Source organism: Ammospiza nelsoni, chromosome 11, assembly GCF_027579445.1.
Source record: "Ammospiza nelsoni isolate bAmmNel1 chromosome 11, bAmmNel1.pri, whole genome shotgun sequence".
NCBI classification, from domain to species: domain Eukaryota; kingdom Metazoa; phylum Chordata; class Aves; order Passeriformes; family Passerellidae; genus Ammospiza; species Ammospiza nelsoni.
In genome coordinates, this window is record NC_080643.1 from 11,904,415 (window position 1) to 11,919,803 (window position 15,389).

The 15,389-nt window shown below is 46.2% G+C and overlaps 1 protein-coding gene across 2 annotated transcripts in view; it reads right to left on the minus strand.

Moving 5' to 3' along the window:
• Positions 1 to 15,389, minus strand: part of NCKIPSD (NCK interacting protein with SH3 domain) — a 51,413-nt gene that overhangs the window by 33,709 nt on the left and 2,315 nt on the right. Inside the window, exon 1 of one of the 2 annotated variants that reach the window (XM_059480311.1) lies at positions 15,218 to 15,341. The exons of the other annotated variant lie outside the window; for it this stretch is intronic. Within the exon in view, the coding sequence (XP_059336294.1) occupies positions 15,218 to 15,307 (90 nt within the window). The 5' untranslated portion in view covers positions 15,308 to 15,341. Of the gene's footprint in view, positions 1 to 15,217; positions 15,342 to 15,389 lie in introns of those variants that run through there. 2 annotated transcript variants of the gene reach the window in all.

A 15,389-nucleotide genomic window follows, 5' to 3' on the forward strand; every position in this document is an offset into this window, starting at 1 on the left:
ATGCAAGCTGTTAACTGTGTCCTTCAGCAGTTCACTGGCTTGCCAGGCACAGACACAGCCATGCCAGCCACTCTGGGAAGGCGGAAAAGGTGGCAGGGACAGGGCAGAGATGGCAGTGGAAGGCACCAGCCCTCACAGGGTGAGTGCAGGGGACTCCTTGGTCAGCAGGGAGTGATGGTGCCCAGGCTGTGGCCAAGAAGCACCAGCCTTCTGCCCAACATACCACAAAGATCAAGGGGTATTTGCTGAGGTATTGATAATACATTCCCACTGGTGCTTCCCCCCAGAAAGGAGTGGCTGCCACCCCCTTTATCAGATATTTCTGGTTTAATCAAAGAACACTGCAGCAGAGAAATGCTGGGCTCTATACACAGCCTGTCTCCACCACCCTGGTGACAGCAGAGAAGTGACCCTTGGTGACCACAGGCCATACTGGCCATGGACACTGTATCAGAGAGCCAGGGCTACCACCAGCACCCCACAGGCCAGCTGCTCTGCAAGGAACATAGTTATGGCTCTAATTGAGCAGTACCATCAGCCAGGAAACTGAATTTCTTCCTTCATAGCCTGGTGTAGGAAAATCACAGCAGCATTAATAAATCATTATTTCCTCACTCCTTGCTAATAACAGAACCAAACAAAGGGCATCCCCAGAGCCTGCTGCTAATTTCCTCCCCACCTGAAGAGGACAGAGCCAGACCTCAGCACTGCCTTGGGGTGCTTTGCACACCCCAAGGTGGGTGGGGAAGGATGCCTTTCTCAGGGCCAAAGAAGCTTTTAAGAAGTACCCTTCCAGAATGTCTTGTGAGTACCTAAGCATGGCCCTGCAGAGACAGGAATGCATCTATTCCTATGCCTCACACTGCTCTCATCCCCACTGCCCCAAAAGGAGCAGTCTCCCCAAAAGGAGCACACCTGCACTGATGTGTCACACAGGCTGGTGAGAGACCTGAGCAACTGAGAAGACACTGCAGGTGTCCTTGTTGTACAGCAGCACAACCTCCTCTCCTGCCCTCCCCAGGCTATCAGAAATGTTGCCCCCTCTCTCTTTGTTTGTAATCTTTCCACATGTACCACTGGTGTTGTTTAAATGCACTCACACAGAAGAACTTGCTCAACAGTCTAGAATAATCATACCTTTCAGAAAAGCATTTTCTAGACAAACAGGCTGACAGCTGCATCAGCTCAGACAGCCTGAGCCACTCTGTGTGCAAAAGGCTCCCACATTTATGAAAGTGGCCCATTAACTTATGGCAGGCTTTTCTTTGCCTCCACAGGGGGCTGATCCAAGAAAATATAGCTTTTTTTCTCCTCCTACCTCCCCATTCATTAGTGATCAAGGGCATTTACTCTTCTGCATGTGCAGGAATCAGTGCCCTCATGCCTGCAGCTGCCTCTGCAGCCAGAGGGGTGCCCAGGCAGGGCTGCTCATCCTTACCCTCATCTCATTGCCCCAGCTTTCACAACATGACAACAAAGGACAGACAAAGTTTTGTCTCCAGTGACAGCTCAGTTTTCATGCAGCTGCACTGACACGGACCACTGGTGAAATTAGGATATTTATCCTGCTGGCATCCACAGGCACAGGCTGGTTCTTTGTTTCACAAATCAGAGAGGAACGCCACCTCTTAGGTCACATGCCCTTCACCCCCAGTCACCGCCAGACTGTCTGCATGTTTATTCCTTCCAGACTGAAGTGATCATGGCACCAATTTACAAATATCAGCTATCCTTTGTCCATGGCTCAGTGATGTGCCAGATCAGAGTTCCCCCTTTGGGACCACATGGCTCAAACAAATGGACTGATTTTTGGTTTTTTGCATTGCTGGGGAAATTCAGCTCCTTTCCCTTCCCTTTTGCAGCCCAAATCTGAAATTTTTAGTCCTCAGGCTGCTGGCTAAGAGAGATGCATTAACTTATTCTTGCCAGCATGAAGATATTGTGCCTCACGGCACATAAAAGCACACAACAAAACCACAAGTGAAACAATGGGCAACTGCCCTGGTTACTGAGCAAATAAAGATGAGTACAGCTCCAAACAAACCTGCAGCATCTCCGACTCGCTAGCGAGAAAACAAAGACATGGCTGAGCTCTCCTGACAAAGAGGCAGCCCAGAAGCAGCCCAGGAATTCCTGCTGATACACTACAGCGCGTTTCTCACGGATCCGTGTTTTTCCACTGTGTGCTGACAGCAGCCGCCTGAGCAGGCAGCCGGCACAAATGGGAAATGAAAAGAAAGGATGGCCAGGAAAAGGGCTTAAGCTGTGCAAATCACGCTAAAGCCAAAGCTCCTGGCAAAGACATACACTGACTAGGGACAAGAGGCATTCTGAACAAACAGAACCCTGGAGGCAGCAGAGGGATGCGCAGCAACCAAACCTCAACCAATTTCTCTCCCAAGAGCAGAAGCCTTGGAGTCAGGGAGCAGGGGGCAGAGACAGGCTGAGGGACAACAGAATGCATGCAACCCAGCACTGCATGCAACCCAGCACTGCATGCAACCCAGCACTTCCCGAGGTGGAAATGCTTCATCCTAAGTCTCTCCAGCCATGCTCAGACCCTGTTAACTGGGCACAAAGACCAGAATCAGCCACTGATTCCTTCCCCTCATAATTTTTCACACTCCAGTAACCAGAACACGTCTCATGCCAAAACAGTCTAAGAGGATAAAAGCAGAGAGAGAAATTTTTAAAATAAAACAATCAACACATACTCATGTATCCTGCTGTTCCCTACTGCCTTGTTAGTGCTCTCAATGCTTCAGGGACTTCCCTGGCTCAGCCTGCCCCAGGTGAGCAGCTGCCAGACAACAGAGGTGCCCCTATCTTTAGGATCACCTGCTCAGCATCATTTTGCACACAATTGTCAAGCCAAGTCAGTATCTGACATGATCAACATGGCATTTGTGTGAGAAAATTTACATTTCTACTGACACATAAACATAAAACGTATACACATACATAAACATAAAATGTATATACATACACATACTGGAGTTATCACCTACACTGAAAAAGAGACCAGTAGACAGCCTCTGCTTTGATGAATATGCAGGATTATGAACCAGGATGTATCAAGGTGGAAGGAAAAAATACTGCAGGGCAGCACTAGAAGTATACCAAGACTTTTGACATATTAGCCTTTGAAGATGAAAAAAAGCCCTACAGAAGGGGTTTTGCCAGACTTTGTGCGGTCTTCAGTTTGGTACCCTAAAAAACTGCTACAGATGTCATTCACTCTCATTCAGCACAGCTCCAAGATCACTTGCACACAATTAGCACAGGTCTATGAGATAACCCCAATATTAATTATGATCAAAAATGCAACTAATTTCTAAGTTCCCAGCGTGCTGGGAAGAATGCAAGGTGCTAATCTCAGCCCATCTTTGTTTTGATTGAGTTGGCAAAAACACGGATGTGGGATGAAGATCCAACCACAGAAACTCTCTTTGCAGTTAATAAGATTTGCCAAGAGCTGCCAGATAAAGGAGCAAGGTCAGAGCCCAGAGGAAAGAACAAGACTGGAAAACTCTGCAAGTCCTGGCTCTTTATCTGGCATTCAAAGAGGAAAGCTCAGCTTCCCCGCAAAATTTATTTCCATAGCAGAAATTGTAACAAAATGCCAGAAAGGTGACAGTTATATAAAACCTAAGATGAAAATATTCAAATGTCTACCATGATTGAGAGAACTCTTTCCCTTCCCAATTACCCTTGCCTTGGAGCACATTCCAGTACATGAGGATCAAGTAAGTAAAAGTCTCCAGGGGTCAAGCAGGAAAAATATGCAATTACACTGTTAATTCAACTGATGCCCAAAGACACATGCAGAAGAGCCCATATGTACATGTGAACCAAAAGGGACTTTCCTCCTGCATGCCACAGACTGGCACTGATGTAACAGCTTGCAGTTACATGTTTGAGAAAGAGATACTAACTCGTGATTCATCTTGCACAGGAATTTATGATTTATCAGCTTTTCTTCCCAAATCCTCCCTGTCCCATGACCAGCACTCTGGCAAGAGTCAGAAGGCAGCAAACTGGAGTTATTATGTGCTTTGGGATAATAACTGTGTTGCCCAAACCCAAAACCATGGGGAAATTAAAAAGTGTCTCTTATACAGACAGAAAATGGGGAAATGCAAAATTAATTGGACCTGCTGTCTCAGTCCCAGAGAACATGGAAAGAGAGGCAGCAAACACAGGTCTACAACCCAGGAACACTGGCCAGGCAGGAAGGAGAAGGGGCAAGGAGGGTGCACAGGTCACCATCCAAGGAAGGGCAGAGCCTGTGGGCTTGGCAGGAACAATCTGAGTCTGTCACATGGAGAACAAGTGCTGCTTTCTGGTATCCATGAGATGAACAGCCACATGTACTTCATTAAAGCCATTAATGAGGGAGAAGAGATTTCATCCTTAAGAGGCAATCACAGAAAAGTCATCAGCTAGTTTTAGTCCTGGACAGCTGTAAATTGCACAAAAAAGTGAACCAGACATGAATCCCCATAATCTTTTGAGTAGCACCAGGATCAGAGCTACCAGGCCTGGCACAGCCCAGGCTCTTTTCTGCTAAGCTGTCACTGTGAGATGAAAACCTGCCTTGCATTACTGTGAGCAAACCTGAGAGAGGCCCTGGAAAGTTGTCCCCAAAGATCATTCTAGTCAGGAGGATCAAAGGCAGCTTGCTGCTGCAGGATCAGTTAACAGTCTGGATAGAAAAGAATTTTTCTGTGTTTTGGACTCTACATGCACAATAAGCATTGCTTCCTCTGCCATGAAGGGGCACAGCTCCGCTCACACTGTGGCAGGCCATCTACCCCTCCCCTCCTCTACCACAGGTACTTGGTGCACGAAGAGAGAACCTGGCTGAAAGGCCCACAAGGGGTCATCTCTGGCTCCAAAAAAGCTCAGGCCTCAGCTGAGAATCAACCTCCTAGTCTGGAGAGCAGATGTGGGAAGAGATAAAAGAAATATTCTTGACTGAGAGACACTGTTTTACAAACTATAAAAGACATATGAGTTATCACAGAGGCAGAAGCCTCTTACACACACCCTGACAAGTGTTCAAGACTTCTCCCCAAAGTTTGGATGCAGATTCTGAGGTTGGTTTCCAGGGAATTGAGGGGAAGGATCTCAATGTGTGCTCCACCAACAACTGGATGGTCAGACATATTGAATCCTAAGTTATATCATTTCTTCACTAGCTGTAACATTAATAGGTAGCTTTAACTCCATGCTGTACATATCTACCAGTAGTCTCTTTTTGTCCTTATTCCCCTGTAGTATTAGTTCAAGTTTTATGTCTGTTAGTTTTGTGTCTGTTAAATAAATCATTCATTCTATAATAGACCGAATCACCCATTATTAAAGAAGTTGTGAATGAGAGTGGGTTTTGGGGTGCTGGCCACTTCAATAAAGCTACTGTCTGCTGCCAGAAGCCTGGACAAAAGGCAAGGACTTATCTAAACCCCATCCATTCACAACACACACCCAAAATAAAGAGAAAGCCAGCAGGGCAGGAGCAGAACACATTAACTTATAGAGAAAACCCAGCATTTTCCTCTGTAATGAGCATTTCCTTTCCTCAAATTACTGGTGTATCTTACCTGAAACTCAACTTACCAAGCTGTGTGATCAGATCACATGTGCAACCTCCTCTGAAATAAAATGACCCTCAGATCACCATATGGAAAAACCTGAGCATTTTTTAGCAGGAGTAAAATTGCTCCAAGCAAATACAGAATGGCTGGGTTTATGCTGCCCCTTTGTTCAAAGAGGGTAGTTCCACATTCTCATGGAGCAAAACTCATTTGAAGGTGGAGGGATCACTTGCCAACAGTACTTTTACTATCATCCCTTCACACAACCCCTTAGCACAAAAGATAAACCAAGATCCTTGAGGACTTCTCCTGTTAGTGGTGTTTCAGGCCAGGGACTCAAGACAGCAAATATATTTACAAGGTTTCTCCAAAGCAGATGCCCATATAATGTTCCCAAATATGTATTTCACAAGCAACCTTGCTTCTCTCCACAGCCCCCTCTGGGTCACAGGAACAAAGATTTGAAACATCAGTGTTGGGAAACCCCAGGATACCCAACCAGCTTCTCCCCAACATTTTCAAGCTGTACTGAACAGCTCCCACCAGTGTGGAAGAAACACATCTCCTCTTTGGTGGGGACATATTTCCCAACGTGGGAATCCCAAACAAGTCCTCCACCTATGCAGAACAGCACGTCCAGACCCAGCAGGCTTCTTCCAGTTGCTCGGATTGTTCATGACTTCAGTACAAATTACTCGTTCTTGGATTTAAACAATGTAACAACCAGACTGTGTGAAAGATAACCCTCACATGCTCATTTGCTTTGGGTGGGCCATAGTAAAGCTATGGCAAGAAGGAATATCCTCCAAAAGAGGATCCTGTGCCATGGGTTTTGGTTGCTATATATTTTAAGATGTTCAGAGCAGCACTATGGAACAGAGGATGTTATTCGTGCTTTTGGCTTATCAGTGCTATAGACAAGAATTCCATGAAGTTAGGTGTGCCAGCTAGTTCTAGCAAAGCCATTTAAAACTGTTGAGGGAGCAGGTGTAGGGCAGCAATGGAGAAGGCATCAGAGGGACTGAAAACATACACATTGTATTGTCAAGAGAAAGATCTTGCTAATTGGTCACAGACAAAATACCCAAGCATGCACACATCCTTGTTAGCTCAGAGCTGCTTTTGCATGCACATTTATTCCTTAAAGTAGGTTGGGTTTCTGCTGATGTTTCTGTTGCTGACTCTCACCAAATCCAGCAAGTCAATGCAATCATGCTTTATGGGGACAGTGATAAAACTAAAGCTAATTCATACCCCAAAAGCAATGAAGATACCACTGAGATCTGCAGCAGTGTCTTACACTGTTATATGTCTGATCATCAAGACAACAGCACAAGCCAAAATAAACCCCAGAAAATCTTGAACTAAAGATCCTGCAGTTGTTTTTGACTAGCAGACAGCAGAACACTACTTTTCCGTGCTGCAAAACTTCAGCAGACTGACAGTTTCCATTGACCTACAAAAGTAGCTTGAGAATTGTAAGTTTAGCACTGTTCATCAGAGGAATAAGGCTAACTTGCTGTTATCTCTAGACTCAGTTCTAGAACAAATTCTGGTGTTTGTTCAGTGAGCTTTTTCACCTTAAAAAAAATAAAAGGATTCAACTGGATTTGCTGACATTTCACCTATAAGGAAGTAAGAGTCACAGAAGCTATTCACAAGTGTCCCACACTATCTTCAGGAGAAAACCAGCCTCTGCTTTAGCTGCAGTTTATAATCCCATCTCCTTCTGCAGCTGAGACTAGCACAGGCTCCCCAGAAAACACAAAGAAATGGGGACAGGAGGGGAATGTCCTCATAGGACAATGTGCTTCGGGCAGCAAAACAGCCATAATCCTGTTTTCCTCACTTCCCGAGGCAGTGAACAAAAAAACCTGCCTTTGTCAGACTACTCATTTCCCATGTGCAAAAGTTGCTCCCAGCTCCCATGGCTCATTACAGACTTATTGAGGCAGTTAAAGACTGAGTGTGATGTGAGGATGGTGGTGAGGACACCTCGGGCACCTCCCACTGAGGTGTGCAGCCAGGACAGGGCGCTGGGTGAGGCACCAGGAGGGACAGGCACTGCATGTGGGAGAGGGGACAGGTGAGACAGGCACAGGGGAGAGGGGACAGGTGAGACAGGCACTGCATGTGGGAGAGGGGACAGGTGAGACAGGCACGGGGGAGAGGGGACAGGTGAGACAGCCGCTCTAAACCCCAAAACCGTGCCACACCACAAAGCCACCCCGTGCCAGGACACTTTGCCACCAGAGTGCCCTGCAGTCATGCCAAGCTGCCACACAGGTCCCACAGCAGCTCCCCTGCTGCCTGCACAGAGCCCTATAAAAGGGGTGCCCAACAATGAAATTTGGCTGACAATGTCAGCGCTGCATGCCTGTCTCCAACGTGAGCGACAATCTGGAAAGGCACAGAACTCACCGAGTTTACACAAAAAGGAATTGTCACCACAACAGATTCAGAGGCCATGGAGGTTTGCATTTGTCTGCTCAGTGGAGAGCTTCAACTTGATGTCTCTAGGCAGCCATCTGCTTTCCACAGGAGCTGCCCTGGTTCTTATTGCAGCACACAGACACTGAGTGAACTCTGCTAACAAAGAGCCCTCCATTCCAAAAATATGTCCAACCACGTCCATTCCCCAGGTGCAAGTGGGTGAAAGGCACCTGTGTGGTCCCTCAAGGCTTTCTTCCCACCTCCAGAGGAAGAGGATGAAGCTCAGAGGCTGAGCTCAGGCTCCCAGCCAGTCAGCTCAAGGGCAGTGGAGGGGGAGCAGGCAGCAGAAACAGTGGGAGATGACATCCCAGCTACATCAGCAACTGAGGGGGGATGGCCCCAGGCACAAACCTCATGGACAGGCATTCAAAGACCTTTTCATCAAGACATCATCCCAGCAATTCTTGACTCCTTGTGGGTGAGTGTCTATCTCTGCAGCTCCTGCCTCACCTTCTCCCTTAACCCTTTAGTTTTTGCTCAATACAATAGAAGCTTTGGAGTTGAGGCCCGCCCTAAGGTTTCCATACTAAAAGGCGTCCCTACTTGTACTACAAAAAAACCCAAGAAATAATTAGTAGTTATTACTTAGAAAATATCTAATCTGAACTTTAAACCTGTGATTTAGCAAGAAATGACCCACAGCCTGGAATTATCTAGCATGCCAACAGCTTGACTTTCTAAAAAAAATTTAATTATAACTCTTGAGCAGCTGAACAACCTAAAATACCAGTCTATGGTGGCATTTCCAGATCACAGAAAAAATCAACACCTTGCAGACCACTTTCACACACACCACTCTAGCCTGAGCAGCAAAGGGAGATAAAGCAGCACAGATGCTTCTCCCAGCCCCTGATGGCATGACAGGAGATCTCTATTCAAAAGCCCATCCCACTAGCATGAAAGGCTGCCTGAGTCAGAGGAATGGGTTCACTGCACTTGCAGCTGGGTGACACTGCCTTTTTAGCTGGCCCAGATGGACAGGAGGAAGAACAAGGGCTTCACAAGAAGCAAGCAGCTTCCAAGGAGGATAGGAGTGACAACTTCTTCTAAACAACTTCAACAGGCAAGCAAATAACCAGGAAAAACAAACCCATGGACTTCCCACCTCATTCTAAAAAGCTGACAAAATCTTACTTCCCTTTCCTGCCTAAGCCTCATGCTAAAACAGGACAAGTTTTACTTCTTTGCTCCCTTGAAAGGGAAGCAAACAGCTCTGCCACACAAGCTCTGCAGTGCAGGGCACGAACACAGATGATCTCACATGAAGCTGAGCCTCCTCTCCCAAGGCGGTGGGTCCTGTCTTTTGGACAAGATTCTATTTGTCTGTTAGCACTGAGAGATTTCCACAGAATTGTGCTCAATATCCCTGTGGTGAGAATGCAAAGGGGAGCAAAGGCAAACAGCTGCAGTCATGAATTGTGTCTTCTGTTCCATTTCTCACATGACAAGCTTCAAAACCCTGGTTTAAAATCAAAAGTTTTACCATGTGATAAAAAGTCAAGACAAATTAAGTTTGACAAGACCCTCTTTTAAAGGTCAAAATTTGATTTGTGAGCCACTGGCTGGGGAAGCAAAGTGATGCTCCTCCAGAAGCAGGACCAGGACCCACAATTCCTGCTGCAACTCAGACCTGAGGCAATGAGGTCAGTCAGGGTCCACAGAAAGAATTCCCAGTGACCTGCCATTTCAAATGAGAATTGCTCCTCTAAATACAACAAGGATTTTTCAGATCCAGGTGCCAACTCACAGAAAAAGCACAAAGTGGAGTCCTCCAGGAGTGCCAGCACCCACTTCCTTCTGGAGAGTGTCAGCCCAGGAAACAAGACCTCCTTCCCACTAGAAGCTGGCACCCATCACACACCAGTCTGCACACACAGCAACAGCAGCTCTGGGAGGCAGAGATCACCAGCCCTCACAGCCCCTGCAAGCCTGCACAGAAATACACTTCTTTAGTGCAATAAATTGAGTCAACTCTTACTGATGTGGCCAAGATTGACAAAACTCAATTTAAGTTTTGTCTCAGGAAGAAACACAATGCACGTGCATTTTAATCTAAAAACTCTGAACAGAGAGCTCTGTTAGAACCTGTGTCTTGAAAAATTTTGGTTATTGTAGTGTCTGTGTAGAATGTTAGTATCTGTGAAGTCTGATTTTCTTGCAGACCGTCCAATGCTATAATTGCATACAAAGCTGCTTGTACTTCTCTCCTTATAAACCCTTCTGGAATTCGTACTTCTTCCAATACCCAGGCTGACAGCTCACACACTGAATACATAATCCTGTCTAGGAACAACAAAATTTAAATTGTTCATGAGGGAGTCAATCTGGGATGCTTTTATAAACTTTTGTTTATTTTTATGCACACCTGAAATACAAAAGGAACAGAATAAAAAGGAGGCTGCTCCAGAGCTCTCCTCAACAGACAGGTTCAGCTGTTTTTCATGTTTCAACCACTGACAGATGTAAATACCCACTTTACACCATAGGATTTGACCTCCCCCATAGGCATTAATATGCTCAAGGCCTTGCAAGGGATTATCTTAGGTCAGCCAGTGACCATGATATATTTCGCTTTTGTCAAAGCCTTGCCTCATTTAGAGGCTGCTCCAAGCATGGAGGTTACTCTTCTCTTGCAAGGAGGAGGACTCTTCACATTGTTTTCCCATCATCACTAACAGAGTCCATTTTTCTCCAAAGACAAGCAACATTAATTCCTCCCTGCTCTTCAATGTCTTGCTCCCTCTGTACTTCACACAGAGCAACAATCACAAGAAAATCAATTTCCATGAACTTTCTAGTTTATTGGTTTCATATTTCTTTCAATACAAATCTCTCCTCCTTGGTTTTTTTTTTTTTTTTTTGCAGTTTGTGGGGTTTTTTTCTAATAAGAACTCACCTGATGGGATGCTGGAAATCCTCAAAGGAAACACAAGAGTGGGATTGTGAGAAGTGATGCAGAAGCACAAACAGAGCAGGATGTTCCTAGTTCAAAGCTGGCAGTTCTTCTCTTTCCAATAAAAAGCTCATCATCATCCAGATGTAAACAAGGAAAGATAGCCTAGCCATCTTCTCCTGATTAAAAGCATTAAAAAACCATACAGTAGGCAAAAACAAAATCACAGATTTGATCAATAAAATTGCAAGGTAACAGCAGGTGATGGCAACACCATGAAATGCTCACAGCTCAGCACTAGAAAGCAGATGTGCAAATGACCTGGCAGACACTATGACCCTGCAGGGAAGCTGGGAACCAATCTGTGTCTGTCTGCTCTGGGCAAGTGCCTCTTCAAAGGCTGGGGAAAAAATGGCACATTTCCTCTTTGCAGTCTGCCCCCTCACCTTGCCCTTCTTCCAAGACAAAGAGAGCTGCAGCCACATGGCTCAAGAGTGGACAAGGACTCTCAGACATGTCCCTACTGCCTGATCACTTCTGACCAAAGCAGCCTACATGTTGTTCAACCCTGAAACAGGGTTAATATTTCCAGCCCAATGGAGCCATCCATGCACCCACCAGTGTTACTCCACCCATGACACAGGAGTGGTAAGACCATACCACCAATGCTGCTCATACCTGGGTGTCCAGGCCACAAAGACAAATTTTATCTGGTATCAAAAAGCCTAACTATTTCTAATTGGAGTAAAAGTGAGAAGAACATATCTTCACAGCCAAGACTAAAGATCATTACCATAGCTTTACTTTAATCATTCTGGACCGTGAAAGATTGTAGATCTTCTGGCTAAAATTTCAAGAGTTTAGCTACAGTAATTAGAAATGGTTATAATTCCCTTGACTGTGTAATTTAGTCTCAAGAATAAAACTTTATCTCAAAGCACAAGCAGCTCTGACACAACAGCATCTCCGCTATGGTGGGACCCCAGAGAAAAATGCTTCGTTCTTTCACTTTCTTCATGTATCAAGAAACGCAGCCTCAGCTACAAAGCACTACCAGCTGCTCATTCTCCAAAATAAAACTTTATTTTTAGCCTAAGCACTTACTCAGGATCTGTGTGAGTATTGCAATTAAGCTCTCACGCCCATTGAAAGCTCTGTCAAACCTGCAGCAGATGACAAACAACGCTGCAGGCTCCGCGCAGGGGACAGTCCGTACAACGCCTGTACAGCCACCACCTGTCAGGAACAACAGGAGCAGCTCTGCCAAGGGGCAGGAGCACCATGGTTAAAGCTGGATCTTAAGCAGATAGAGGGAGAAACTCAAGTAAACAACAATCGCCAAAATTCAGTTTCCAGCAAGCCCAGGAAGGTTGTAGTATCTCCTTTTCTGGAGACATTCAAAACCCACCTGGACATGTTTGTGTGTCACCTGCTCCAGGTGGCCCTGCCTTTGCAGGGGGTTGGACTGGATGGTCTCCAGAGGTTCCTTCCAACCCAAACTATTTTGTGATTGACAATGTCCAACCAACCAGGGAGCTGCAACTCCGTGATCTTTAAAGTCCCTCCTGATTCAAGCTATTCCACAATTCTGTGTTCCACAACCATCATTGTCTCCATGCCAGTGTGGAAGGTTTGACACTACCTGAGCTGCCACAGTGATCCCACACAGCACCAGCCTTGGCACTGCTGCTCCATCCCTGAACCAATGCTCATGAGATCCTGGCAGAGAAGCAACACAATTACAAACAAGGAGTTTTCCAGCAAGCCAGTGAACTGAATTAACTGAGAGTGGGGATGACAAGAGCAGAGGCAGCTTAGGGAAGGCTGGACAGCAGGGCTGGGTGTAGGATGTGGGATCAGGCTGCAGGAGTGGCCATGAGCTGTGAGACCCACACTCTGAGCCCTGGCATGCCCTGCAAGCAAAGGCAGCCCCTCACTGCCTCACTCTCCACCACTCACTCTGTCCTGAACCCAATGCTACAGCAAGAAATAGGGCAGAATGGTTTGGGTAAACAGAGAGTGCTCAAATTTCACTCCCCCACAGAAACCTGTCTTTGCAGCTGGGGAGGTGACACACCACTCCTGTGCCTGCCTGATCAGGACTACCTGTACTCTGCCACTATGCACTTGCTCGTGCTGCAGGAGGATTTTAGTTGTTGCTAGGCTGCACAAAGCAGTCTCTTATTTTTATCACATGTCTGTTTATTCTTGTAGAAAAAGATACTGCAAACAGCAATCCAAGGCATCCTCAAAATGCTTGTTACACTCTTTGCTTGGCTCCATTTTTTCACCAGACAGTCCAAAGCTTCTTGGCCATCAGCATACACACCTTTGCACCCAAACAGACCTTTCCTTGTCTTTCCTTGCTCCTCCAGAGGTACAATGTGAAAGCATGAACAGAGACTCAAAATCCACATTACAAACAATTTTTCAGTTATTCCAAATAAATTTAAGGTAATTTTTAAAAGGACATCAATAATAATTTCAAAGCTGTTTCCTATGGCTTAATACAGCTGAACAGCTAATTTGTAACAGCCAGCAGGCTAAACCATTCCCACTTCATCAAGAAACATCTCCCTGTGACTTAGCACTTATTTTTGCACCCCTGACATTTACCAATAGAGCATTTTAAAGCTGCCATCCCCCTCCCCAGCATTTAATGTTAACACTTTCACTGACAGGCAATGCAGCCTGGGTCAGTGCAGACACCAGACAAGACAAGATCAGTTGTGGTGCCAGGTGAAGCTGAGAGCTGAAGCAGCCCTGCTGCTTCTGTGAGTCCCACAGCAGGAGCAAACCAGCACAGCCAGCCCCTATCCTGCCAGGAGCAGAGCAGCTTTCCTGGCAGGCCAAGTGTCACCCACACTCAGCATCCGCCAGGACAACCACTCCCTCTGTGCTCCTGGCACTGCTGTGCCACAGCCTGATATCTCATCCAGAGCTGGAATAGCTCCACATTCCCATTACAAAATTCCAAGGTCTATCATAATATTAGCAACATAGAGTTATTTATCCCACAGAAAGAAACTATTATTTGCTAGACTTAGCATTTGTCCCTTTCTGACAGTGAGTGAACTTCCTGTACCTCAGCAAGCTTTCCAAATTGAATCTTTTACAGCTGCACATAAAGCTTTGAAAAGCCTATCTTCTGGAGTGACTGTCTGACTCCAGAGGACACCCTAAGCTCCATTTTAGTCTCCATATTTTTCTGCCACTCATACATCACTTAAGCATCAGCACACAGCTGGAGACAAAAGACCAGCCTCATGCTAACGGGCACCTTGCTGTTCAATAAGAAGGCCTGGCGCTTGAGCAGACAGTTCTGCTGCAGCAGTATTCACCTGGCATTGGATATTAGCACATTTCTTGCTCCACCAGTAGCTGGAGGTCTCTACCCTTGTGCTGTCACTGGCACAGTGCTAGGTGCACGTTCTCACTCGTCTGGCAGCAGCACCCACAGCCCCCACAGTGACCTTGCTGGGCACTATCATGCCTGCTGGTGTCACGGCCTCCCAAGATCTCCACCAAGAGCATGCAGAGCCAGGGCAAGGCCACATGTGAGCGCACTGTTCCAACAAGCAACTCTCTCTGTGTGCAGTCCACAAGCTGCCCCACTCAGCAGCACAGCCCAATCCTCCCCTCTCGCTGCTTTATGGCCTCAGTATCTATCCCCAGAACAGCACTCAGCTTGAAATTACTCTTAATAACCCAAACAGGAGCTAAAAGGGAACTACAGAAGAGTAAAATCAGCAGGAATATCAGCTGAAGTTGGGCGTTTCTAATTGACTCAAATTAACTTCACATCATCTGTACCTTCTGGTGCTCTGGCTGGGCCCCAACTTGTTTCGTAGGGGCATTCTGAGAAGGATTTGTTGGTGGAGCCTTCACCCCCCCACAACTAACTCTCCTTTAACAGCAATACTGAGCCACAAGGATTTCAACACAAAACCCTGCAAAAAGACATCAGACAAAAATAAGCATTAAAAAATAACTGGGAATTATTTTTTTCTTTTAGAGAAGCCAAGGCATCAATATTCCGTATCTATGAAAGCTGAGAAAAAAAACAACCCTGAAATGCAAGTGAAGCTCAGAAGAAAACAAATGTTCCTAACAGTGCTCAGCAGCAAGAGCAGCCCAAGCCTGCCTTGTGAGGTTGCTGTGAGGGGCTGTGACTGTTCCCCAACCCATTGCTCACCTGGAGCCTCTCTGCACTGCTGAGGAAGGGCAAGCTTACCTTTACAATGGTGACTCCTGTTGGCCACGCTCTCTCCCTGCTAACACCAATCATTAGCGGTGCTTCTCCCTGCTGTGATTGGGGCAGCATTAATTACCTCCCAAACCGCTGGCACTAATTGGTCTCTGCGCCCTTATTAAACCAAAACTGGGTGACAAATGTTTGCACTCCT